Source organism: Ornithodoros turicata, chromosome 6 (assembly GCF_037126465.1).
Source record: "Ornithodoros turicata isolate Travis chromosome 6, ASM3712646v1, whole genome shotgun sequence".
Classification (NCBI taxonomy): domain Eukaryota; kingdom Metazoa; phylum Arthropoda; class Arachnida; order Ixodida; family Argasidae; genus Ornithodoros; species Ornithodoros turicata.
In genome coordinates this window covers 20,091,741-20,119,455 of record NC_088206.1, presented here as the reverse complement: position 1 = coordinate 20,119,455, position 27,715 = coordinate 20,091,741, and the positions used below count along the sequence as shown (strand labels likewise).

The 27,715-nt window shown below is 44.0% G+C and overlaps 2 protein-coding genes across 5 annotated transcripts in view; one reads left to right on the top strand and one right to left on the bottom strand.

The window, feature by feature from the left end:
- The first annotated feature begins 294 nt into the window (after window positions 1-294).
- On the top strand, window positions 295-27,131 carry LOC135396375 (ribonuclease H1-like). 4 transcript variants are annotated; one of them, XM_064627312.1, is made up of 14 exons: window positions 298-552; window positions 1,923-2,038; window positions 2,151-2,231; window positions 2,347-2,412; window positions 4,187-4,249; window positions 5,931-5,993; window positions 6,554-6,650; window positions 8,983-9,037; window positions 9,755-9,839; window positions 10,840-10,964; window positions 13,073-13,168; window positions 13,322-13,381; window positions 26,837-26,890; window positions 27,057-27,131. In XM_064627312.1, exons 1-14 carry the CDS (start codon window positions 494-496, stop codon window positions 27,114-27,116), a joined length of 1,080 nt encoding a protein of 359 aa, XP_064483382.1. In that variant the 5' UTR covers window positions 298-493; the 3' UTR covers window positions 27,117-27,131. The 4 variants fall into 4 exon arrangements, with proteins under 4 accessions (XP_064483379.1, XP_064483380.1, XP_064483381.1 ...); XM_064627309.1 differs by lacking the exons at window positions 26,837-26,890; window positions 27,057-27,131 and adding an exon at window positions 14,805-15,137 and having other exon boundaries at window positions 295-552; XM_064627310.1 differs by having other exon boundaries at window positions 297-552; window positions 26,837-27,118.
- The window catches only part of LOC135396374 (collagen alpha-1(IX) chain-like), a 31,959-nt gene continuing 19,527 nt past the window's right edge, over window positions 15,284-27,715 (bottom strand). The window contains exons 31-43 of the mRNA XM_064627308.1: window positions 27,046-27,099; window positions 23,612-23,674; window positions 23,465-23,536; window positions 22,152-22,187; window positions 22,030-22,083; window positions 20,942-20,974; window positions 20,698-20,844; window positions 20,564-20,618; window positions 19,973-20,074; window positions 18,990-19,091; window positions 17,819-17,908; window positions 16,794-16,871; window positions 15,284-15,507 (exon numbers count right to left, since the gene is read on the bottom strand). Coding sequence (XP_064483378.1) covers window positions 15,299-15,507; window positions 16,794-16,871; window positions 17,819-17,908; window positions 18,990-19,091; window positions 19,973-20,074; window positions 20,564-20,618; window positions 20,698-20,844; window positions 20,942-20,974; window positions 22,030-22,083; window positions 22,152-22,187; window positions 23,465-23,536; window positions 23,612-23,674; window positions 27,046-27,099 — 1,095 coding nt within the window. The 3' untranslated portion in view covers window positions 15,284-15,298. The remainder of the gene's footprint in view (window positions 15,508-16,793; window positions 16,872-17,818; window positions 17,909-18,989; window positions 19,092-19,972; window positions 20,075-20,563; window positions 20,619-20,697; window positions 20,845-20,941; window positions 20,975-22,029; window positions 22,084-22,151; window positions 22,188-23,464; window positions 23,537-23,611; window positions 23,675-27,045; window positions 27,100-27,715) is intronic.

Genomic DNA, 27,715 nt, shown 5'->3' with positions numbered 1-27,715 from the left:
CAAACCATAGCCAAACCGTTTGTAAACAATGCGGTTGTTGTTTCTGCGCGACGTTTTTTATGTCTTTCGATCACGGTAACTATTTTTATTCGATAATCTCGCAGTAAAACGCCCTCTCCCTCTTTCAAACAAGACAATAAGCACATCGTCTGGAACGGCAACTTTCTAGCTCACTGTAAGTGCTAAATTCGACCGTGTGGCAGGCAGCGCCAAAGCGGAGGATTCGGCGTGTATGAGGGAGAGGGCTTGGCTCTCACTTGACAGGCATTGCAGAGCTGAAGCTGAAGCATTGTGTATAGAGGAGGCGCTGCTGGAGCAGTCGCATAACCATGGGACATCAGCTAAGCTAGTCAAGCCGAGACAAGTCAATTTATTTTTATTTTTGTTTGTGTACTCTGTGTGCGCGTGTTTCGATTGTGATAAATGCTTAGACGGCAAAAAACATAGAAATTTGAGTTTTCAGTTATTAACAGGACCGTCGGGTTGAGGGAGCATGGGCAAGTTTTTCTATGCCGTGCGCAGAGGGCGGAACACTGGAGTGTATGACACTTGGCAAGTTTACTTTTTACCTCTCACTCCCCGTGCACTTTTTCTCATTCACCTTGCATTCTCATGCACCTTCACGTTCACTCTCATTCACCTAACAACGTGTTTGGCATACACAGCAGATTGAAGCAGACAAATTGGCTATCAATGACACGCTGTCACAGCACGAAATTAAATGAATGGGCATGGTGAGCGCAGCCAGAACAGAATTTTGGAAGGGGTTCCACAGCACTTGAACGAACCGCTGCGTGTTGGCGGAGAATTATCCATAGCACAGTAAAACCCCGAGCTTGAAAGAAACACGAAGAACGACACGACATGAAGCCTTGCTTGAGGCTGCAAATGGGGAGAGGGGGTTTCCCCTTTCCAAAATTCACTACCCACGGCGATCTCGGGAAAGGGAATGTTGAACTCCGACCTCCTCAAACTCCATGCCATGCCATGCCTCTTCATGTATTCCATCAAAAGTACCGTAGTTTCTCCTCTTGCTCCTGACCACTGTCCAGCGATTTATCCAGATCCCCCAACACACACACACACTTCCCACAAATGTTTGGTATAACACCCCCCTTTCTCTCCTGTGCATACCCTACAGAGGAGACTTTGTTATGTCAGCAACATAACTGTAATAATGACTCCCCCTCAATTTTTTGCAACACCTTCCTGTGCTTGCGATTTCTGATGTGTCAGATATTCTGATATTACCTCACAATATATCGAATGTGTTTTGTGTGGACAGGAACGTACAGTGAAAATCTACCTTATAAGACTGCCATGCATGAAAGGGGGGACGGGTACCTCCACCCAGTGGCGTAGCGTGAGTGGCGCCGTAGGGGTGGCTGGCCTGGGTGCAAGATTTTTGGGGCACAAATTATGGACAGAGAGAGAAAACTTTGAAAGAAAAACAGTTAAACTGTTGATCACTTAAAAAAATCCCAATCTTTTAACATTTGCGCTGTTGGAACGTTCTTCTCGGCGCCTCGGGTACGGAGGCGATTCAAGCGAGGTTCGGCATGTCATGCCGATGTAAAATGTATGTCGGTGTGATGTATGCCGGTGTAAAATTGCATCCTGCGGGCTTCGGCAGTAGACTGTGTGCATTGAGACAGCAGCGCATTTTCTCAAACTGAAGCAGCCGCAATGCAAAATCCATGAAGCTCTTCCTATTGGATAGAGGGGGGGAATTCTGATGCATTCCTGTGATGTGTCTCTTTTGGGGGCGTGATACTCATTTCGCCCTAGGCGCTTGGAACCCACGCTACGCTGCTGCCTCCACCCCCACCTTCTGACTCCCATGCGCAGCTTACTAAGAGCTTGAACCGGAATTGTGTCATTCTGAACAAGTTCATGTGTCCAACTGGAGTGTACCCTTTTAGGGCAGAGTGTGAGGCGCAAGTCAAGGGATTCCCATTTGCAAGGTACAAGAAATTTGAAACACAAGAGGAAGCGCTCGCATTTGTGACAGATAACGAGCCTATTACCTTACAAAATGGTAAGTGGACTTCTTCAACACAGCCTTGCCTATGGTGCATTCATCGCAAACATTATACACCGCAGCAGTAGTATCATTTAAGTATTCTGTCTACTTTCCATCTTTCTTTCAGATCATGGTGGTACCAGTACCCACGTTGTAGCAAAGGCCCCATTCCTTCAGCAAAAACGTAGGCGGAATAAAAGGAAGCATGGTAATCCACGTTGACATTTATTTGCGTAACAGGCTATTTTGGATGGTCGCTGCGGATGAATTCTGCGCTTCTTGATTGGAAAGGCTTTGTTTCACATATAAGTGTAATTTATCAGGATTTGAGAGCTCCAATGCTCAAGCTGCTCAAAACCATGGTGTTCCAGGTGAAGGCCACCAGCAAGGTCAGTACTTTCGAAACGTAGGTGGGACCATCAGTTAGTTAATTTCTGTCGTTAAGGAAGTAAAAATAATGTAAGAATGAAAACGAAATATAGATGTGTTGAGCATAAAATCAGGGTGTCTACCAACCTGGAAAACCTGGAAAACAATAAATTGTCAGGGAATTTTGATGTAACTGGAAAAGTCAGGGAATTTGTCCAAAAAGCAGCTGAAGTCAGGGATAATCGCAGACAAGTGCCGTGATGACGCATGGCGAATCGCGAGTGCCGACCGGTGCTTGAGCGGCGATGCCGCAGCAACGTTACCACGAGTAGCAGTTCGTCAATACTACAAGCTTTGAGGGGGAAAAGTAAGATAGCCTCACTAATACTTAATAAATGGTCTGTTTTATGAGGGATCTGTATCAAAACGTAGCCCGAGGCAACAAGTTCCCTTTTGTTTTCGTCAGGGAATTTGCTTGAAATAGTCAGGGAAAAACCTGGAAAAGTCAGGGAAATTGAAGGCTGCAGTTTGGTAGACACCCTGAAAATGATTACAAGGAATTGGCATGATGTTGGAAGCATATCCTCACGTTTGGGGTGAAGACAAAGGGACAAGCAAACAAATGTACTGTACAGAAAAAAGACTCTGGCCTGCAATGAAGCTCTATTCCGGTACATCTAGGGGTTAAAAAGGGGAAGAAATGCCATAATATGGCACTCTGGTCAATTCCGAAAATCAGTGCCATCTCTAGTGATCCAGGAGTTCTTTCTGTGTTATGAGCAACTTTTAGACAGGTATGAATTAGACGCATGATTTTCAGATAGATGAAACTATGGAAATGCAAAATGCTACAGGCACATATCTCGTGATCTTTCTATAAAAGATTCAGTAGAAATCGATTAGAGTCAAAAGACCTTGCTTATTCATTCTTCTATCCCTGGACCTCTAAAATGTCACTGTTTTATTCCCCTCAAATCTTGTTGCATCGTTCTCTCATATTCAAGTCAAGGACGAGCCAGCACAAAGAAAGAAGTTAATAAATAAACGAAGCACTTTGGTGTTTTAACAGTAATACCGTTGTGCACATTGGTATGGTTTCAAAATCTGTTAAGATGCCGGTCAGCACTAAAAAGAAAATTTATTTAGCATTATAAATTAGCATTGTTCAAACACGTTAGTTGTGTCTCTCTGTCTCATTTCCATGTGCAAACTCGAAGTCTCTTCCTCATCGGCCATCTTATAAATCTCGGCATTTAAAATATAAATGCTGTCAGGGATCATTACGAATTTCCACTGATTTTTGAAACAACCGGAAAAGCTTCTTCAGCTTTCGTCTTCTCTGAAAGTAGGTGACATCATGAGAGCAAGTGTTCGTCTCCTGGCGACGGCAGGCAGATTGTGCACAAATTTATGCCGTATTTATCAAAATTATAAAATCAATTTTATGTTGCATTTGCATCACTTGCAAGAGCAATATCTTGTGAGGTTACATCATTAGGCACGTAGATTGCTATAACGCTAATCAGTCTTACACTGCAGTGCTGTTGCTCATACGTTGTTTTCAGTAATAAAATAATCTTTTGCAGACAGGCTATTCCAACATTTGTTGATCATTTTTATCTTTCTTGCTTCTACGAAGAGATCTTTATCAAGTAATACTGCTTGTAGTAAGTTATTGTATGTACTGGGTTTTTTTATGGCTCTCGTGAGCCTTGCCGGAAATGGTCTGCGCTGCGTGGGCTGTGTGGATGTCGTTGTCACAGACTTGTAAATTTGTTTTTTTAACAAATGCAGGTGCAGGAATAAACCAGAGACAAAGCGTTACTCTCCAAGCTGGACGCAAGAGGCAACAAGAAGGTACTTTGAATGTGTTCGTGTTCCTTTCCTTCTTTCTTTCTTTTTTTCTGGAAGTAAGGACTGTATGAGTAGTCATTTTAAAGCTGAAGTGAACAGTACTGTAAGAGAACTGTACAATGTGGACATATAGCATTTTTGCATTGACCCTTATGTTTTCGGGTTTTATGTGTTTTAGAAATCGGTGGGGGAAATTAGGTTTTAGTATTTCGAGCTAATGGGGTGCGATGGTGTAAAGTCAGGCAATATCGGGTAGCTAAAGCAAATTTGATTTTTGGGCACAATTGCTCCTCGCATTTCAGGTGAACAGTAGTGACTCTGCTGAATGCACAATGCTTGGTGTTCTCTGGTCCCAGGTGAAAAATTTTTGCTGTTACATGTGGTTTATGAAACAATTTCCACTTTAAACCACTTTGTACGTAAGTGGTTTAAAGTGGAAATTGTTTCATAAACCATTTGGGATTGCAGACATATTTCACCTGGGGTACCTCTGTTGGTGGCTGAATTTCAACTTTGGCAAGTTCATATTCGGAGTTTTCTGGGTTTTAAAGTAGGCGATGCAAATAAAAGGCTGTAAAAACAGGGTTTACCAGCTAGGTTTAACCCACAACCATAAGGCCCTATATATGCAGCGTACGTAAACGTGGACCCTTCTATTTTTTGGGGTTTATGTTAATAGCTGGTGGAAGATGGAAAAAGTATGAAGCAGCGTGGGGCACGAAATGGCAAGCCTCAGCATAGAGTACCAGTGTTCACCCATGCCTGTACAAGTGGATGGGTATGGGTGGACGAGTTCAGTTTTTGGACTTTTCTGGGTTTTACCCACAGCGACAATTATGCGAATCTGGCTGTAAAAGCATATTTTAGAAGGTTAGCCCCTAAAATATACACACGGATCTTCATGTGAAGCAGCATGCACATTGTTGTATATCTTCTTTTCTAACATTTTTGGGCTTACACACGGAGCTTCAGAACATTGCTTTGCATCAAATTGATTTCAGTATAGAATTGTGCATTACATTCGAAATTTAAATGTAACATGCAGTTATATGCTCCAATATTCGAAAATTCCTAATAGCTGGTGCAGCCTCACTCAAGATCGTGCTGCCAGACATCACGTGAGTCCTGTATGTTAACAGTGCCAAGCTTCTATCACATCAGCTGCTGCTGACATCTGAGGATTACTAGAGCAGAATCACTAATATTGTACAGTTCCGTTTATTCTGGGTTCTGGACCACAAACAAATTCGGATTACCCTTTCTGATACATTTATATAATGTGAATTTGTTTTTCTGAGGCCAGATTATTATTCAGGCCAGAAGCTTTCCCAGCTAGATTATGAATGAGATTATGATGTCTCATTCACTGTCATTTGGTAAAGTAGCCTGTGGTTGCCTGCTTCCACTTACATGTAAAACTCACATCCGATAGCATATGCTCCAGGGGATGCTGATATATTTGATGTATGACTTTAGTGCTGTTGTCACATCAAATGTAAAGCCTTCCACTAACTCAAGCATATGCAATCTAAAAGTTCCCTTACTCTTCAGTGTGTATGTTATGTGTGTTTCTTTGTCTCGACCATTGTCATTTTTTGTCCTAGCACCGAGATTTTATTGCTTTTAGCAATGTAGCACCAACCAGCCCTTGTTTACCCTTGCTAAGCTTTGCATGATATTATAGGTGAGAGCGTAACCTGTCAAGTGCCAAGTAAAAGGGTGTGCATTGACCTGACATCTGATGATGGTAAGCAACAGCTTTTAAGGATTCACTGACAGTATGCATTTTGTAGGTAGTAGACAATATGTGCACTGAAATGGCATTCAATTCCATATGCAAAAGCTGCACAGCAGAATCTAAATTGCTTCCTAAATCTGCACAATGCAATATGATGAAATGATTCATAAGAAATGCTAGGCTACGGACGACAAATATGCTTGCTTCATTCTAATGACAAGTTTCTGTTACAAAGTCAACAGGTGTGAAGGTTTTACTTCGCATTATGATCCCATTAAGAGCACAAGCACAGTGAAATGAGTCAGATCCGAAAGTAAGTTCCTGTAAGAAACACACAATGACAAGCATTGATACAAGTGCTTGGTCACACGTTCCAATGCACATCGTTAAAATACTAACATAGCGGTGAGAGAGGGCAGGTATGGGAATTGGGTGTCTTTTATTGTATCACTTTACTGTTCTTTCTTGCTCGGCCTGTTAATTATGTAGCTCGTTAATATTTGGATGTTCCGAGAGTGTTCCCTACTAGTGACATTATAATCTGTACTTACCTTGTATACTTTCTCCAGACATGCTGCATGTTTACACTGATGGTGCGTGTACAGCCAATGGGAAGAAGGGTGCAAAGGCAGGGATTGGTGTGTACTGGGGACACAATCACCCTATGTGAGCTCTCTCTCATAATCTCCCAACTCCAATAGTGATAGTGAGTGCTTTGATCTTGGGGATGTTCTGTTTGATGTATGAACCATACAAAAGGAGTGCTGAAGGAAAGCACTTGGTATATAGAAACATTGTGGAAATATATCACATGTGACTGAATGGCCTGTGGACACAGCATGTGGCCATGGGTGATGTGTCATGACCATAGTCACGGTCTGGTTGTGATTATGATGGTGATGGTTTCAAGGTCATGCTGCATGCTGGAAGGTGGTGGTTTGAAATGCTACCACTGACTGGGTTGTCCAAGGTTTTTCTGCACACTTTCATGATGGATGTTGGCATAGCTGCCCCTGAAGTCAGCCCAGGACACTTACTAACTACTACTTTCTCCTGCTATCAGTCATATATTTGTCCACGTCTGTTTGCTACCCATAACTGCAGTTAGTTTGTGGTGATAATGTGTAAAAGGGAAAACCTGCCGCCTCCAAAAGTGCTCGCAGGTATAAAATGACAGACTGCTTTGGAATTAGTCCACAGGCAACTCCAGTTTGGATAGTCACTGGAAGAAACCAAAAACATTGATTACAGGAAAAATAACTGGAGAACAAAATGTACATGTGTACAACACATATTGCATGTGAAGATGGCACAATAGCAATTGTGTGTTCCTTTTTTCTTTTTGCTCATTTTGTAGCTTGACCATTTGGATGTTCCTATTTGATACCTGTTTAGCTTGTGAGGTCTGCTGTTGGTATCTGGGGTGAATACATTTGGATTGACAACTGTTTAGGAGGAGTGTTGATAAGCATGCTGCATTATTTAATGTGGTGCAATGATTTGCAATGGTTTTTGTTGTATTGCAGTTTCTTGTGGACTTCCCACAATTGAACTCTTTCATGTGCAGGTCTCTTCATTTAGTCATTTCATGATACATATATTGCTTGACAGTCTCTGGTTTCCAAAATGTGAATGTTTCCCAAATATAACAAATGATGTACAGAGTTACTATTGATGTGAATTTGACACATAGGGAATTATTTCTGCTTATGTTGCCATATATAATATGGCCTCATGGTGACACTCCTGCACAGAACTTAAAACTGTGCTTCATCACCTTGAACAAAAACTACGGGAAGGTCTCAGGAAATCGCTGTGGCTGAATCCCAAAACCCTCAGTTTCGGGTTCGGTTTCGGTGATGCAAAACAAGTTACAAACCTAAGCTAATAAACGTAGTTTTGGCATACTCAGAGATGGGTAAGGTGACCAGGAAAGTGTCTCGATTTTTCGGTGTTTGCAGTCCTGCTGTCGTCCTGATTTTAGTAATATTTTTGTCCCGCTAGTCCCAGCTCTGCACATCACCACTCACTTCACAGAACACAAAGCAGTGCTCGCCACTCTAAAGTAGTTGTGCATCTATCATCAATAAAAGTGTTAACAGCCACACACAACAGCTACTGCTGTAGCTACAATCGTAGCCATCCTGTAATTTTTTAGTGTACAGAAATTTCCAATGTTTGTTCCATCGCACGGTTATTTCCTGTAAGAGGTGGTGATGTTCCACGCAGCCAGCAATCCATAACGTACTTCATGTCATGGTATCATTTACGTTTTTCTACTATGTTAATAGCTGCATCGATAAAGTAGTGTAGTCATTGTGCACAGGATTGACCATTTACGAATCTAAGAACGCTTTGACATAAGAGCATATTCCTGAGAAACTGATTGCAGCATACCGCTTAAGTGCTCTCTTTTGTATGTCAGAAATACAAAATACTCGCGCAACTCTATGCCTAGCAAACCAGGACTCTTTCTTTTCTTTTTTTTTTTTTGCAATATATTAAAATTCTGGGAAATACTTTTTGTTTTTTCTCTCTTTTGCAAAATGTGCCTCTATGTGGAACATTCAAAGCATGTTTTGTGTGAGCACATTTGTTTCAGATAGACACAAAAAATTTTAAGAGATTGGAATAAAATGTTTTTGAAAAATTACAAGATCATGATTTTTGCACCAAATTCTGTTCAACATTCTGAAATCCTCTTTCAAAGCTACCTTCACTTTTTGAATATATCTCTGATGTTTCCTTTCTTTTTCTTTTCTTTTTTTTCCACAGGCATTGTAAGTTATTGAGCCCAATGCTCTGCTTTGGCTTTATGAAGTTGTCATACCAAATTGAGTGCAGCAAGAAATAATTTACACAGTGCAGATTCACATCAGTAGCACCATCATGTTTATTGTCGTGGAAATGGGAAATGGTCAGGCCACACGCATGGGATGTTTGACATGGGATGACCCTGTTGCATATGACCAGTGTGACTCATTGCATTTTTCCACAGGAATGTCAGTGAACGTATATCTGGCCGTCAGACGAACAACAGAGCAGAGATACAGGTAAATAACAATGTCAAGTGGCACGCACTGAATTAGGTGTCATTGCATTTTTTACTGTAAACGTATTTTTGTTCGCGATGTATTAATTTTCGCAAATTTCGCGATCGCTAAAAAATCGCGAAAGATAGTACTCGCGAACACAGCTTGACATTGATCCCGCGGAAGGAAGCAGACCTGGAATCGCGAAATTCAATGCTCGCGAATAACTTCCCAAATGCGATTCGCGAAAATGAATAAATCGCGAACAAAAATACGTTTACAGTACATGTTCAAGAGCACCTAAAAAATATGCAAGGTCAGAATACACACGTTCTTGAGAAATAAACCCTTTCATGCATAGAGATTGAACCGGGAGGCTGGTAACCTCTCTTATAAGGCAGACTTTTAATGAACCTGCATGTTAAACGGTATGAACTTTTACTACTGCAGGCAATATTTTTTAAAGTGAGAACTACTGGGCCCGAAAATGTATTCACTGGTCACATCACTGCCCCTTTGACACTTTATTTTGTATTTATTTATTTATATATTTTGCATACAGAACATCATTAATGTGCCAATTCTAGCTGGAGCTCCCCCCCCCCCCCTCCCCTGCAACAGAACATACGCACAACGACAATAACAACAACTTTATTTTAATGATGACCGCCAGGGGTGATGCTCTACCATATTGCTGGAAGTTTCTGCTGCTTGTATAATATACAACCATTCCTGCAGGCAGCTGTGAAAGCCATGCAACAGGCCAAGTCCATGGGTGGATGCAACCTCACAATCTACACAGACAGCCAATTTATGATCCAGAGTGAGTCCAACCGATTCACATCAGATGTCATTGCTAGTCTTTCAAATACTGTTTCTTGATGCTGCTTCTCCGTTGCCTGCAACAATGCGCGTAGCATCGAGGATTTTATTAGTGTAAGGAAACCTCTGCTGTGCTATAACAATGGCTGCTTTTGTCAGTCGTGATATTTACAAAGAACCGGAGGTGCCTGTAAAATTTGCTGCTTGTCAATACCATACTTTTTCCAATTCTGAAAGATCTCTTAGGTCCAAAAAAGGGACTCTCATTTGTGCATAAAACTGTCCAGAGTTTTTAGCTGTAGTGTAGCCATTTAGGGGGGATTCTGGGCCACATATGTGTGTTCCCTCTCTCTCTCAAAATTGCTTGGTCCCTGGCCAAATCTAGTCCACCAATGCTCTGTCCTCAAATCTCTTTTGACCTTTTTGGGCACCATAGGACTTATCCTATCCTTATTCCATCCTTATATTGAGAAGCGGCTCATTATTTCGTTTTCCACATCACCACCTGCCACGGGGTAGAGTATTGCCCCTGGAAATCAAACTCCCCATTCATCATCTCACAATAAAGTTGTTGTTTATGTGCAATGGGTAGCTCTGCAATAGTTGTGATCGCTCACTGTTGTAGAAGAGCCGTCACATCAATCAAGAGAAGTATCAATCTCAAGTCCGTGTCGGTGCGAGGGTGTATAAACACATTCCAAACCACCACACTGTCATATATGTGACAGGATACGCATGGACACTTCTTCGTCCACTGCAGCGTGACACATTCCACTGTGTGCCCGTAGCACCGAGGAGACTTGTTTTGTTGGTGATGATGTATCGTAAGACAAAATGAATGTGTGGTCAGTGATGGGAGATAGCAGCGTGGAAGTTTTCAACCGGTACCTGGCTCGTGAGTCTGAAAACAATGCTGATCACAACAGCGTGGTATAAAATATTAGTGCAACGTAGCACAACAAACCTTCAATCAGTGTTTTGTATTGTGAAATGTATTACAGGTGTGACAAGCTGGATGCCTGCATGGGTAAAAAACAACTGGCAGCTTTCTAATGGGGGTCCAGTGAAGAACAAAGAGGACTTTCAGGATTTGCTTCGAGCTGCTGAAGGCCTTAATGTAAAATGGGCAAGTTATAGTTTTTTGCCTCATGGAACAAAAATGGTGTCATATTTTTAAGGTTTGATACCTGGGCTTTAATGAGGCACAGTGCTATGATGTTGCACAATATCCTGCTTATCATCCTACAAATATAAGGTGTACAGTGTGTGTGATAACACATATTCATATCTATCACAAAAGCTAGATATGAGTACTGCTTTTGCCAGGTGCCATTGCTCCAAACATTGAACCACCAAAAATATCCCCACCTCCCCTTGATTCACAGTTGTTTAGGAAGATTTAGAAGCAAGCTTGCAAGTATGGAGTACTGTTCATACTCTCACAAGACAGACAGCAAATTTCGGCATAGTTAACCAACATCTGACATGAGTGTAGGCAAGGTATCACACTGCACAATCTCCTTCATAGGTAATTTCAAGCTTGAATAGTCAGCAGGAAAAAAGGGTGTTTATGACAGCTATAGCTTTGGAAAAGTATTGAGTCGTTTATATCGTCTTATTTGAGAGCTACTTGTTTGATGTAAAATATTCACAAGGCATAATGGTGGCATGACCATTAGCTATTACACACAAAAGCTTTAATTTGTGTGTTCTGACTCTAGTATACAGTAGCATTAATCCTATGAAGTGAAGCAACTGAGTGGGGAAAATAACGGGTTTAATCATTTTCATCAGTCTGGGGAAGTCATGAAGGGGTAACCTCCTATCAGTGAAACAAATTGCTCTTCTCTGAACCATTTACACTATGTGCATTCTGTACCATGTTTCAAGACACCAAACTGCAGATGCGTCAATAACCAAGCAGTGACTCAACCAGACCCATTCCCCTGCACAATCGCCAGGCAGCAGGAAACACACAAACAGGGGTTAAGGAACAACATGACTGCCTATTTATGTGTCCCTTTTTGTCCGTGTGTTTCCTGCTGCCTGGCAGTTGTGATGGATTGCCACCAACTACCCCGCATCTTACCAGCACTGAAGTTCCCTTCCCCTATGTCCTCCCCCAATGCCTCCCTCTTTACTTGCAATACTGGATAAATGTCTGTAACTGAGCATACTCTATAGTGACTTATACGAGATTGACCTTATGAGAAACTACATCTTTTTTTGTGAAGGGTTAAGAGGAGTGTTCAGTTATGTGAGTATCCCTGCTTGAGGCCTCAGCTAATGGCAGCTTATTGTAGCTATGTCGAATGTAGATGGGTCTGTCCTCATTAACATTCATTAGTCAGAAATTACACCAGTTCAAAATGATGTTTAATTATTTCTAGACTCTGCCGATGCAATTTTCTCATATTGAACGTAATTGTCCACAAACAATTTTACTCTGGCAGTTATATGCTTGTCATATATGTCATTAAAGTGCCACTACGGACTAAATCTCGTCTCTTCAGAATCCTACCAAAGTTATGTTACTGAAATCTTCTTGTCTCACTTTACATTCCTGCAAAATATTTTGGCTCTATGTGATGCGAAAGCTAGAGAAATTTAATTTTTATTTTTGAGGACTGTGGGGACGTCATGTTATGCTCCAACGGAGCGCCCGGCTCTCATCTTGCAACGTTGTTGCCCTTCGAGTCCTCCGGGGGGCTCACTTTTTGCACTTTGTTAGCGGAGCCCCACGTGACATACCATCCGAACGCTCTGACCTTGGAGAGAACACAAAGGAGGGAGAAGACATATCTCCCATTTTCCCCTCTTTCGATCAGCCTCACATGACTTCTCCACCGTGTGACCCTCCCCGGACGCCGGCATCGTTGCTAGGAAATGAGTGCCCTCTCCAGAACGTGAAATCATTGCAATTTGTGGGGTTATGATTACGTCACTCGCTCGTTGCGTCATCAAAACTTGTGGAGGTTCAGTGGATCTTCAAAAATTGACAGAAATGCACAGCGTTCGTAAACAGGATTGAAATTTCGCATATAGAATCCTTGAGGCACCTTCTCTTCATGAACTAAATAAAATAAACGCTGTATTCTGAGTCCGGAGTGGCACCTTAATGAAGAGTATGAAGAAAACTTGTCCTAATGAGCAATCTTTTTCTGAAGCTCAAGCAACAAGCTCAAATCTGGACTTTGCTCTTTATTAAACGATGCTTTGAATTCTGCTCTGAAGGTTCATGTGAGGGGTCACCGTGGGATCGAAGGAAATGAAAGGGCTGATCAGCTTGCGACTTCATCTCTGAAGCTTCCACTTCCTCAAGCCTCAAAGGTAGAACCAGAAATTATCACTTATGCATGATGGGTAGCGTCATATAATGTAAATTGATCGATATGAATTCTATCTATTCTGCAGCTGCTGCTGTTGGTCGAATTCTTGTTTATGGGATGACAAATGTTGATTGCTTTTGCTCCTTTCGTTTAGGCAAAGAGCTTTCATTTTCAAACTTCATCTCTCAAGCATCCGTTTCCTCAAGCTCCGAAGGTAACACCAGAAATTATCATTTTGTGAGTTACAGCAGCAGGACATGTATTATTGTGGTACTTTCAAAATGTAAATTGCTCAATATGAAATTCTTGTGTTCATCAGTTCATCAGCTGTTGCTGTCGGTACAGAACAGCAAGTGTTGCTGCTTTTCCATATTTGGTTTCTTTTTTTTTTTCTTCACTGTTCTGTTTACTGTTTGTGTAAATACAGTATGCATATCCAAGTTTATAGTACTCCTGTTTTTTCTTGTTCTTTTTTATGTTTTGTTTTGTTTTCTTTCTTCTGTGGTTAGTGTGCTACACCAGCGGTTTTAGTGATAGCTGGAAACCTTTTATGTAGGGGTGTGCGAATATTCGAATTCTCAAATTCGAATCGATTATCAATCACTCGAAGTATTCGATTTGCAAATCGAACATCCAGTATTTGGTTTTCTGAATATTCGACTCCGGCCAACGCCACTCCGAAAGTGGGCTTCACCTGGTGCTTCCCTGCATGAGGTGAAGCCTGCCTTACGAAAGTGCCATTGCTGCAAGATTAACACAGGCAGACCATTTTTGTTCAGCGTAAGATAATGTTAGCCAAAGTTATTTATGTACGCTTCGCCTGTGGAACGGGCGATGTCCCTCCCACATGCACTTTAGTGATACTGGCGAGGGATGTTGATTTGATGTCTGGGAGATTGCCCTAGCTCAAAAGGTTGAAACTCTTAAAAGACAAAAAGTGTGTCTTACAGATGTCCCATACATTCAAAGTTTTAGCAACACAACTTCCCCAGGTGAGACACACACCCCAGCAAGGAAGCTAAAGGATGTTAATTCACTGCAGCTGAGGCAACTAGGACGCCAATTTGTTTGTTTCGCAAGTGGCCTGTGGATGTCCAGAAACTGCTACACAGCCTCATCTGTGTAACATGCCACTGCTTTACATAAAATTTTGAAATCAAGATAATTACTCCAGTAAGTGGACCCATCTGAAAAGCAGGAAACACTATCATGCAGAATTAAAGGGTAGGGGCTTCCCACAGAAGAATTGTGTGTCTTTCTTGTGGCAGTTAATGCCAGAAAAATTACACTAAAGCCATGGATTACAAATTGCAAACTTTTAGTGCGAAAAGCATATATTATAAAATTTGCACAAATATTTCGATATTCGATTCAGTATTCAGGTTTTTTTTTCTCCCATTAGTTTCAGTATTCGATTCGACATGAAATATTCGGATCAGTCAATCTTCAGAGTATCACTGAAAACGGAGAACACTATCCAGGATAGTGTACTGCCCATTGGTCACCTTCTACCTAAAAGTACTAGGGGAGAAGGTTGTGTGGGACCATAAAAGAGAAGTGCTGGGGTGAATTCAGATAAAAAAATGCTCTGCTGCTCCATGACAAGGTCCCAACATACACAATCTCATCCTGCACAGGCAACTGTATGGGAATGTGGCTTTGAAGCTGCCCCTCCCCATGCACCAGGGTTACAATTGTTGTCCAGCCCGTACCATCGCCGTTGTCACAGCTACTCGGGAAAGAACAGAACCGAGGGCACGAAGGTGCCAATTCCCTTGCAGGCCGTATCCATCTGGCATTCGTTATCACTCCTGTTCAAAATAAATTCTGAGCTTTGGCAGTCCAGATTCACATGGTCTATCACTGTGGATAGAATCACAGCACCTGTCCTTGCCCCTAGCAACTTGCTTGTTCGTTTGAGGACAACAACAACAACAACTTTATTTGAATGGTGATAAGTGGGGAGTTTCATTGCTAGGGGCGATAGTGTACTCCACTGCTGGCGGTAATGTGGCGGTATGTACAGTACACAGCAACATTAAGCACTTGGCAGTAATATGTACATGATTTTATGCACATTAAGAAATGTAATAAAAATCAGTTCTGTGCACAGCAGGAAAATATGTAGGGTTTATTTGGCAGATGGCCCTTTTGTATTCTGAAGCGCATTTAGGTGCAACGTGTTGACGAAGTCGGCATTGGGATAGTTGCACATTTCGCAGTAGCCTGGTGGTCCCTGGACTCCGGGCCCTCCTCGTGGCCCTGGGGCACCCAAACGTCCTGGAGCTCCTCGCTCTCCTGGTCGTCCGGGGATGCCGATTCCTGGTGGACCTGGGGATCCTACAGTGTGTTGGACAAAGAATGATACACTGATCAGGACAGCTCGCCAGGCAGGTTGACGTATCGGAGCTCGATGCATCGAAATCACATTCGCGGGGGGTTATTGTCCAGTAGAACTTGAGTCTAACGGTGCAGGCAAGCGACATTTCACTTGACTCGAAGCCCTGTTTTCTTCATCATGCAGTCTATCAGGAAAGACCGTGTAGAGCCCTGCACGGGTCCGGGCCTCAGAACTGAGCCGAGCTTTTTATATGGGCTGTGTGCGCCAGCCGGGCTGGGCCCAGGCCGATAAACATGTTTTCCAGTGTTTGGCTCGGCCACGTCACGCAGTTAATTCCGCACAATGGGGGACTATTAGTTCATGTCATCACGTGCTTGCATCATTCCTGTGTATGATTCGACCCTGTAGAACATTTTCAAAGCCACTTCACATTGCTCCTGACTCCTCACATATTTCACAATCACGTTCGCAAAGCTTGGTGAGAAGGGTAGGGATTGTGGGAAGGAGTTTGTCGACAACATCTTCTACCTCCAGAAAAAGTTGGTAGTGTAACGAGCCATCGGGCGGGGCTATTTTTCGATGCGCCCGGGCCAGGTTGGGCCCGGAAAAGTCGGCCCGTGCAGGTCTCACACCATGCACAGTATTTTTTGCCAGCGTATTATCACCACGCGATCAAATTTAGAAAAATGCACTGAGAAAATAGTCGTCGGCCCAACTGGATCTTGTCGCGTGACGTCACCAGACCTGCATGGGGGAGCAGAGCAGCAGAGATTGGGAACGTCACAAAGAGATGTCGACATCCCTCTCTCTTTTTCTCTCTCTCCTTCCTCCTCACACGCTCTGTGAAGGAGTTGAGGATTCAGAGAGACCTGTCTCGCGCTTTATGAGTCACTCGTTATACGCTATGCTGAGGGAGAGGGTAAAATTTGAAGAAGCCGTGTGACAAAGTGTCTATCCACTCACGAGGCAGCAATAAGGGAGTATTTGAGACGGGCAAGGGTTACCCCTTCATTTGGGAGAGGGGAACAAATGTGGTCGCTCCGCGAGCAATAAGTGAGGGAGGGAAACTGGAGAGCTGCGCTGACAGCGGACTTATACTTGCATAGCGTATTTTGTTGCACAACACGCCACTGCCAAAAAAGAAAAAAATTGTCAAGGGACATTTTGCTGCTCCTTTAATGTGGGCTTTCTAGATGCAGATGATAAGCCCATGATGCATCGGTAGCCAAGATAATGTCCCTCATGTTTGGTGACAAACCCCTTCCTTGGTGTGAACGGTACTCACCTGGTGTTCCTCGTGGACCGATGGGTCCTTCGATGCCTACACCTTCTGGGCCTCTGTCACCCTTCTCTCCTTTCTCACCTTTAAATTGAACAAGGCAGTAGTCAGCAATGTGATTTTGTGAATGATAGCGTGTTGCTAGGTGCAGAGTTGCATTTTTTTTTTTTTTTTTTTTTTGCGTTTAGTCGAAGGAAGCCACGCATGTTGTTCCTATGGACTCAGCTTAAAGACTCGCTGCACTGTTTCAATTAGTTACGTGGCAGTATTTGCATGTTGCTGCACCTTTGCAGTAAACGCAGCTGAACCAGGATTTCGGTGTTTTTTGTCATACTCCTTTTTATAACTCTTCTCAGGACAGGAATTTGGCCTTTTGTATTTCATGCCCATAATGGCCATTCCTAAATACCCTCGTTCAGAAAAATGCACGTAGCGTATTTAGTTTTCCTGAGGCGCTGTTTGACAAAGATTGCAACCACCCAATCTAGTTTGGGTTCTAGGGTGATTAAGGAATGTCTAGGGCCGCAAATCTCCTGGCAGAGGAGCCTGATCTTTGAGACTGTCATCCATGTGCTGGAAGAGTCTATATTACATTACATTACGTGTACATTATGTAACGTTTAATTTAGTTTAAAGCTTCAGTTTAAGCTTCCTAAACTGTTCAAAGGACGATCAACAAATACTGCAACGCCTAGCTAATGAATCGATGCCGTTCTACGGTACTGTTCTCAATACGAATCCTGAGCGTTTGACCTCAAGATTTCAGTGGGCATAAGCGGCCATCAATGAACCTTTTTCACGCTTGTGTCGTATCCTGGCGGCTGTCCAGTGAAACACATTCGGCTCGCGCCGAAGCACTGCCAGCGCCATCTTGGCGCCATCTATTGAATATGTACAGGGAACCGTCACTGGCGCCGTCAGGGTCACAGAGCGCGAGAGAAGCATTGTGAAAAAAGGTCATTTCTTTACTCCATTGTCCCGCGTATACTGCACTTCGCTCAATGTTTATCGTAGTGGGCTCGTATAGTTACCTGTGTGGCCTGCCGGCCCTGGTGCGCCGGGCATTCCAGGTAGACCCATGAAGCCCCGCTCGCCAGGGAGTCCAGGTGTACCGGGATCACCTAAATAAATAAGAGATGTGTGGATACCGGCGTGCAGCTAAACATTTTGCATTTGTTCCTTCGCCTCGCATTGGTTTGCATTTAACTGATAAGAATGAAGGAAACCTCGTGCATTCACTTTATGGCACGTTCGGGGGATGGGAAGCTTTCACAACTTAGAATGCTAGCATAGAAGCACGCAAAAAAGTTAAAATGCGGTAGTTGCCCTCACGCAAACTACACTGTTTCCAAATCTGGCAACCACGTTACAGTGCCCGAGGATGTCCTGCCTATAAATGAATCGGTCTCTTTTTATTACGATAACAAAGAGAATGTTTCCATGTTACTGCATGTCCTTCTCCACTAAAGCTGATTACGATGTTTCGCCACGGAACTACATTGCCAGTTATAATGCGTCTTGTTTTAATAAAAAGCAGCCTTAAATGATCAACAAAAGATTAAGAAATATCAAAATTCAACAGAATGAAAGAGAAATCATAGAAACCCCCACAGAGAGATATACAAAAAGCCAGCATCTCAAGAACTCCAGATATAAAGCAAACAAAAAAAAACAAATAACAGCCTTTGATCTCTATCGGCACTCTCCACATAATCGAAAGCATCTATAGGTCCTATGAAAAATAAGCAAAATTCCCGAAGTGGGTACAAAACCCTACCAATTTTAAAATATCACTTACCCATTCACTCATGATTATTCCCCAAGCTCCACAACATGTTTGCCCAATATTGGCTGGGTATTGGTAGTACTGGTTCAATACGGGGCCAATATCCAACCAGTGGTGGGCCAAGATATTGTGCTGATTTGCTAGGCACTGGATTAATGTAGCTGTCACATGGAATAAAATACGCAACAAACCATGCACAACGGAAAGTACAGGGAGGAGTGGCGAGAGGGAATCTATAGAGACCCTCTCGCCACAAGTATACTGCTAGTACTAGTTCTCAGTAGTATACTACTGCGAATATCCTATGGGCGTCTACTGTCTACCGAAACTGGGCAAGTATCCTGAAACCACGGAAAGGTACATGATACAAAACATTTTGCCATCGCATGCTGTTGCTGAAAACTGATGTCTCTCACCTGGTATTCCAACAACGCCATGTTTTCCGGGCCTTCCTTGCTTTCCGCGTCCGGGGAAGCCACGTGGCCCACGAAGGCCAAGCGTAAGTTCAGACATGCGATCTGGACACCCCGGTTCGATTAGCGTATAAGCAGCAGCGTTCAGAATAGGTACTTCCCTTACTCCACTTACATTGTGTAGATGCCTCAATTAATTTTAATTCACGTTAACCACGAGTACAAGACACAAGCAATACTTGCAAACTAACAAATAGTTAATTGATCGGATACTCTGTTCAGGCGTTTGCTTTTATTACTTATTTGGTCCTGTTGTCCGAACCACAACAGCAATGTTCGATCAATGTCAATCTGAGCAGTTGCAACTTTACTTAAATTGTTCCGTGCCATTCTTGCGCGATAAATCCTTTATTTCGCTCTAGATATAAAAATTGTTCAAATTGATTGGACTATAGAATTACTTTAAAAGCTTTTAGTGCGCAGAACGGCTGCCGTGAGCACAAACGTGAGAGAAGAGCGAAACTGCTTTGTGGGGTGCATTCAGGACTGACAGCTTACAGACCTGTTAGCTCATTAAGGGCAGCCAGGAAGGACCTGGAGGTATTACGAATGATTCTGTCAGAAAGGGGATATGAGGCACGTGAGCTGTAGTGCGTTAAGCTATGGCCATAGCACGTTATTAGTCCGAGGTATGTCCAAGCGGCATGCAAGGCACGTCTGTGCCTGGAAGGATGTACACTTACCTCTTACGTACTAACTTGATGCCAGCAAATCAAGCCTCTGGATTTCATGTCTGATCCCACGTGCAAAACACTGGCTTATCTCTTATGTAACGTAAAACAGAAGCAAACTACCTGAGCAACTACAGGACCCCTGCGGTTTGTCACAAAGAAGGCACTGAGCAGGCTACAACGCTTGTGCGCGCCCCAACTTCTAAGGCGCATCAAAGCACACTTTACACACGTTAATGTAACCATTCGTAATACCTGCAGGTCCCTGAGGCCCCGGAGATCCCGGTCGACCCGGTTTGCCTCTTCCAGGGGGACCGGGAGGGCCGCGCATTTTCGCTGTCAGTTCGGCCAGTTGTTCTGAGAAAATTTAAAGAATCAAATTGCTTGCAGAACTTAAATAAGGTGTATGCACATTCTGCGGAACATTGGCAGCTAAAATATAGTGAAAAGAGCCCCACTTGAGTGCTAGGGGAAGATCATTCGGCAATGTTGTAACAACATTGCCTTGGTGGCAGTTTTGATTCATTGAATAAAATATGTACAAGGGTAACTGTCGATAATGAAATATTGCTGGGATCTTTCGGATAATTCGGCGTTCGTCTGAAACAGAACTAGCGTTTAAAGGAGCTTTTATGGCCAACGTCCCTTTGGATAGCGTGTACGTCCAAAAGAATAGGTGTAGTATTACAAGGTATTTATGCTGTCAGTTCCACCCGTAACACTTGGCGTAGTCATTTCTATGAACGATCATACTCTCCACTTTTCCTCTTTTGTGCGTGGTGGTATATGTCGAATTCCGAAAATGCTAAAGGTAGTACAGGATACGGTAAGGAGTTAAAGCCGTACCTCTGAGCACAGCCGCGCACACTTCTCGCAATTCTTCCTCTGTTACTGCTCGTCCCTAAAAGATATTTGTATGATTTTCCAGGCAACAAACGAAATATATCGCTAACACAGAATAAAAACGTTAACCTCTTTACCGGAGGTCCCGGAAGACCAGACATCCCGGGCTGTCCTCTCATCCCTGGTGTTCCAGGGACGCCAGGTGCTCCCGAAGAACCTGGCATGCCCACTTGTCCAGGATGACCTGGTAAACCACGTGCCCCCGGCGCTCCACGTTCGCCTGGCTGATGTATCGTACATTTGCATGAGGAACGACAGTAGTGTTAATAGACTACGAGAGGAAAACCTGACATGTGTAGGACAAAGTCAAGTTCCACCTACAAGTCCTGGAGGTCCAACTGATCCTGTTGCCCCCTGGAATAGAGTAAAACATGATCTGAGGTTTAATTATTGGTGCCTTGAACATAATGTCGTCAGGATGACCCCTGCGTGTAACGCGACGAGATGTACTACACATGGTGTCCCACGTAACGAACGTATCTTATAACTAGTGTATCAAACGAAGCGCGCTGCATTTTGTTGGCAGTCGTCTTCTGGAATCCAAGCAGCTTTTCCTATTGTCCAATTAATTATGATCAATATAATGTATTTTTAAACATAAACTAGCACATGACTGTAAACGAATTTTTCCCATGCCCCAAAGACGTGCACGTGGCGCCTATATGATATATAGTTTGCGGACTCTACCATAGGTCTTATAAAACCTAAATGTCCAGCTGTGAACGTGCCAAGGATTGCAGCAGCTCTATACCATGAATCGCAGCACGAAGTGCTGAAGCCTTTTCCCAAACACTAGTAATTGTGGGTAGAAGTAATTTGAGGTTTATGGCTGATAATACAACAACGGAATACATGATGACATGGGGGTGTTTCGTACTGATCTGACACGGTTTTAGCAGCTAATCCAGTTTAAGTGCACGTGCGATGCAGAAGACAAACATAGAGTGGTGTCATGGACTACTTCAGATTCGCTGAACCACCACAATTAAGAGAAGGAAGCAAAGAATATAGCGCACTGTATGTAAATCCGATAACTAGATGGGTAATTTAATAACCCCGACTGTACGCCCACTCACTTGCCCTAGGCTTCTCCCTGCTTTCCAGCACCTTCCGGCAGAGCCGTAGCGACGGGGGTGCGAGAGGGGCAGCCGCCCCGGGCGCCGAGCCTTGGGAGGTTGGTTGGATAGTATAAAGTAGGAATAACGAGAATTCGAATTTACGGTCTCGGGCAATGTAAATGGGCGTTTTCTTTTCTTTGTTTACAAGGCTTCTGACGGCAGTGAGGGAGGATGGGGGGGGGGGGGGGGGAGCGCTTTAGATTTGCCCTGCCCGGGGCGCAAACTCTCCTCGCTACGGCTCCGCCATGCGGCGTTGGAGACTGTTCTTCTGGTAAAGAATGTGAACCTTACCGGCCTTCCTGGCCCAATTTGGTATTCCTCCTGTGTGTGGTATACACATTCACCCTGTGGACAAACGAGGATTGCTATTGGTAGGCAAACAGTATCGCGTGTGACACAATGACGGTGCATACCTTTGGTCCTGGTGGTCCCATTGGTCCCTCTGATCCCTAGCAGACAAATAATATGCGCTATTAAGTAGTAGTCATTGGTGGTGTGAATAACACAGAATACCCAAGTTTTAATTTCCACATAACCCAATACTCAACGTTCACGTGAAGCTCACGCACAAATAAACGGATGAACAGTACTCGAGAAAGCTTACGGAAGCTTGTAGTGAAACTGCGTGTAATACTAGTGTGCATAATTGCTGTGCGATTTGTTTTATTAAAACCAACCAAACCAGCACCTTGTTCATAGTCACAGTTCATTAATCCTAACTAGAACTGTGCGAGCAGCAACATTTTCATTGCGAATAGTTTACGAATATTTCACTGACACTGCGAATCGAATTCGAATAGTCAGAAAATGCCAAACACGAATAATTCCGAATCCCTAATGGTGAAATATTTCGCGGTGTTGTGCTCACTCGATGATGTTCTGCTCCAAACTTGTGAGCCTTTTCACCCAGCACAACATATCGTGAGAGAAGGGTCCCTCTGTGTTGTGTATGGTAGACTGCATTAGTGGGATGAACTGCATTGAGAGTTCGTCAACATGTTCCATGCAGCCTGCTTTGTGTGCATCTCCTCATTTTGATGTTTACATCGTGAATTTCCTGTACTTTTTTTTGTGTTTTTAGAAACTGCACTTATTTCTATCTGTTACTGAACATAACTCTCAAAGTTGGGAGTACATTTACTGGAACCTGCGATGCCCAGAGTATAGTGTTGACCATGAGCTCACAAAATTTGTAGTCTTTAGTGACACAATCAAAAAGGGCCGCTTTCAAAAGGGTTTTGAAACCGTTTACCCTTACTACTGCTACTTGTTGGTATTCCTTTTGTGGTAGAGCGCAAATCAAAAGCAACACTTTTGATTGTGCTATATTTCATATCTGACTTGACTTCCCCTGTTTGACTGAGATTCTTCTAGTCTTTAGTGACAGAATATTGTGAACAGTGTAAAGCGGGATTCACCTAACGTTCGAGAGTAATGAGGTGAAGCCGACTCGCAGAATGGAGCCGAAACACCAAACAATGGCAGTAACATGAAGTGGGCTTCACCTAACTCTTGAATGTAATGAGGCGAAGCCCACTTGCAGAAAGGCGATAACGGTATCTCGCTTCGGTACTATTCGAAAGAGAGTCGAAACTTTCGAATACTGAAAATAGGTTGCGAATAGCATCAGATATTCATTTCATATTAGAAATTTCGAATATTTGCACAGCTGTAATCATAATTCATCACATACCCGCGCTAGGGTTCACAATGTATTTATGGTTACCTGAGGTCCCATAGGTCCCATTAGCCCTGGAAGCCCTTGAAGTCCGGGTGCTCCCGTGGCTCCAGGTATACCCTAAAGTTTTGTCAAATGGCAATAAGTGGCGAAAGGTATAACCTTCCATTGGTCGATCGGAATGCCGCGGCTTACCTGCGGTCCTGGGAGACCTCTCGGACCTTCCGGACCCGGTATTCCTTTGTCACCAAAGTTACCCTTTATAAATGAAAAACAACTGAACCTGCTTGCAGCATCACCAGTGACACCCCGAAGTGCGAACTTAGGCAGGCAATCGGCACACAGACCTCTAGCAGTAGGTATACGAGGGGCGTTCAAGTCAAACCGGGACTTTCTTGTTCTTCTTCTACTTCTTCTTCTTCTTCTTCCATCACTAGGACTTTCTGTCTCCTGAGTGAACAAATGGCTCGCGCTTCTTCTTTTTCGTCATTTTCACACGCGACAGGCCTCCGCGTTCACCACGTGGTTGTCCAAAGTTTGTGCAAAACAGAAGACACGTGCTGGACAAGATGGCCGACAACGAGGTGAGCGCGCACATCGAACAGCGAATTGTCATGAAGTTTCTCGTGAATGAAGGCGTAAAGTCGTCTGAAATTCACAGAAGACTTCAGGCTCAGTATGGCCACGATACACTTAGCCGCAGCAAAGCGTTTCAGTGGTGCAAACGGTTCCGGGACGGCCGTACATCAGTGCAGGACGACCCCGGCCGGGGCGGCTCAGAGCTCAGTGTCAGGGTTCCTGAGAACATTCAACTTGTGGAGCGCCTGATCCTCAAGGACCGACGGATAACGTGTCTCGAACTGGCTCGAAAGACGGACCTTTCTATGGGAACGTTGAACACTATCATTCATGAACACCTCCAGCTTCAGAAAGTTAGTGCCCGTTGGGTCCCGAGGCAGCTCTCCGTGTTTGACCGGCAGAGAAGACTGGAAATCACCCAAGAGCTAAGGTACCGTTTCGACACTGAAGGCCAGCCGTTCCTTGATCGGATCATCACGTGCGATGAAACGTAGGTGCACCATTTCACTCCTGAGTCTAAACGCGCATCAAAACAGTGGAAGCATCCAGGCTCGCCAGCTCCCAAGAAGTTCCGAAGCACTCCGTCTGCGGGTAAGGTTATGGCCATGGTTTTCTGGGGCAAGGCTGGCGTTGTTCATGTTGATTTTCTGCCCAGTGGTACCACCATGAATAGTGCGTATTACTGCCAGGTTCACAGGGATGTGCATAAGGCGCTGAAGCAAAAGCGGCCGGGCCTCATCACCAAAGGAGTCCTCCTCCTACAGGACAATGCACGCCCGCATACCGCGCATCTCACGACACGCACGTTACAGGAACTTGCCTGGGAGTTGCTGCCACATCCCCCTTACAGTCCAGACCTCGCCCCAAGCGATTTCCATCTCTTCGGGCCACTGAAGGCGTTCCTTGGGGGGCCACCATTTCAGCTGCGACGACGAGGTCAAGAATGCGGTACGATCATGGCTGCTTAGCGTCGGTAAGGATTTCTACGCTGCTGGCACCCAAGCCCTCGTGCAACGCTGGGACAAGTGCATTAGTGCATCTGGAGATTACGTTAAAAATAAAACTAATTTCTCGCCCGTAAGTTCATTTTACTTTTGCGAAAAATCAAAAGTCCCGGTTTGACTTGAACACCCCTCGTATGTGTTCTTCTCGACTGCCGCCGTTCCAAGTCTTTTCGCGACAAGCTCAAGTCTCGGCTGACCAGCCTCGGATACTCAATCTCTCTCGTAACACTACTTGGCACACGGAGCAGTGGTATAACCGCGGCGATTCTCCACTACCTGCGTGATACCGGCCTCCTCAACAGCCTGTGACGTCGTGTGTGGGACGGCGGAAGACCTCTGGCCCCACATCGCCTTACTCTTAACTACCCTAGGGATACGCACTGAGGAACTATTTAGCAAGGAATAGCAAGCCGTCCTTTCTGGCTGATTTTTCCTGTCCAAATAAATAGACCCCCCCCCCCCAAATTACGTTATTTCGTGCGTTAGTGCTCCCCTTGTGTGACTGTGCTCTTTCCGTTTACAAACTAAAGACACCATTGTTGTGTGGGCCACCACACGAACGGGACTCCAGATTGGCGTATGTAATTGCAGTTTCATTCAGGTGTTGTCGAATGGTACTTTCTTGCAAACTGTGTCACATTGTTCTCATTGTCCCGGACTCTGTTAATTTATTTTGCCCACACCGGCCTGGTGACGTCATCCGCGGATCCGTGGAACTGGTCTTATAGCAAGAAAACAGAAGCCGGCAATAACTTGCGTGAGGTAGCTCGAGTGAACACCAGCAAGACTACCCGTCATCTGGTTTGATACAACCTAGCCTTGTGCTTGCGGGTACCTCGAGAACAATTTGGTGCAGTAGGTTCCCTACTTGTGTTTGGGTCGATGATGCAAAAAATAATTGCGTGTTTTCGACACCCCAGCACCTATGTCATGTGCGCAGGCATTCCTTTATCAAGTCAGGTCAGGTCGAATTTCTTTTCTTTCTTTTTTCGTTTTTTTTTTTATCATTTTGAGTCGGCATAAGTTCGCATCACTTGGTGCCACTGCACAATAATCAAATTATCGTCAATAATCAAATTATTGTACACAAGATGTCGTCATTTTTCCAACATTAATGCTGTGATAGAGAATGAAGTGGGCTGAAATGTAGAACATGGCTCTTACGGGTTGCTCATATTATACGAGGACTCGTCAAAAAGTATCCAGAGTGGATGTATATCTATAGAAGTAAAACACTTTCAAACTTGACACCTATACACCATCGATGTAGACCATGTCGAAACATTTTTGGAAGTCTTCGTTGGAAACAGCTGTTCGCTGCCTCCTAAGAAGACTAATACTTTGTGCAGTGGAAACAGCGCTGGACTGATTGCTGAATATTTTAATTCTGGGTACTTTTTGATCGGTCCTCGTGCATTCTTATTAGTACGGTATAGCAAGCGTATACAACGAGGGGAGTCAGGTCCTGTAGATCCCAAACAAAAGTGCAGAAACCGACACTGAAGATTTTTGTTTAGGTTTAATTGACACAAGCTTTCGCGTGGAGGACGATGCTTCTGTGTGGTCCTCTACGCGAAAGCTTGTATCGATTAAACCTAAACAAAAGTCTGCGGTGTCGATTTCCGCACTTTCAGTCGCACTTCCAACGCAGTATTTCACCGCGTTTCAGCATCGTGTTATGTGCCAGCCAAGGTGGGGTCAGTTTGAAAGCGAAACGTCATTAGGAATGACTAAGTGATCACGCCATCATTAGTGGTGGTGTTAGTTTCCGAACAAAGCAACTTGAAGCTAGTTAAGGAATGGATTAGTACACGTTTTGTATATCTGTCTTCTTCAGGCCCTGCGAGTCCAGATACTATGTGACCAGTCGTTCCCATTGACAGCTGACGAGGTAATTCCACCATCGGGTCATAAGCATTCCAGTTCTATCTTGCCGATAAACAACCATGTTAGTCGGAAACGTTATCCATGTACGTGCAATGTCTCGCAAGCGTGACGTTAGTCTGACTGTGGTACGTTGTGCACCTGTTATCAAGGCGACCTTACTTTTGGACCAGGTTGTCCCATTGGACCGGGAAGTCCTGGCGCACCTGGTTGGCCCTGGGAACACGTTATGACTTCAAGAAAGAACAAATCAAAGAGACTAAAGATGCACAGGAAAAGTTGTTTTGCTTTTGTAGAGTAAACTATATCCTAAGAACGTGTAAGCGGTCCTTTTGTTTCGTTTTGGAGAACGTGAATGGTTGCCAGGTATGGAAAAAGGTACCGTAAAGCAGTTGAGGCGCGATATCGTAAAATGAGTTCATTCAATAGTGTAAGCCCTAAACGCTCTAACGACACAGTTTTCGTCACAATCGCAATCATAGTTTATTGGAAAATTGAAAATGGCGGGCAACACTGCGTCGAAGTAGACACCAATTTCGCGTTGCCCGTCAAGTGCGGCGACAAAGCTACTTGCATGCGCATAATACTGTGTCTATAACGCAGCGACGTCTACGGCGTGCGGCGTGGAAACCAAACTAGCAACAACAAAAAGAAAAATGCTGGGTACATACGCGCCGATGTTGCCTGCGAAAATGAGTGTCGCCTCGCCCCGACCGATTTTATCACAATTTTGACAGCAAATTTAATTTTTGAGAACGACACATCAAGTGAGCGCTATGTTACGAGATATTTATAAGCAACCAGCTCAAAAAATTACATCAAACGTGTAAGC

Coding starts and splice junctions, on each gene's coding strand:
- LOC135396375 (XM_064627309.1), top strand. CDS start 494: ATGGGCAAGTTTTTCTATGCCGTGCGCAGAGGGCGGAACACTGGAGTG. Junction 9,840..10,839: donor CAGCCAATTTATGATCCAGA/GTGAGTCCAACC, acceptor AATGTATTACAG/GTGTGACAAGCTGGATGCCT. Junction 13,382..14,804: donor CGTTTCCTCAAGCTCCGAAG/GTAACACCAGAA, acceptor CATCCTGCACAG/GCAACTGTATGGGAATGTGG.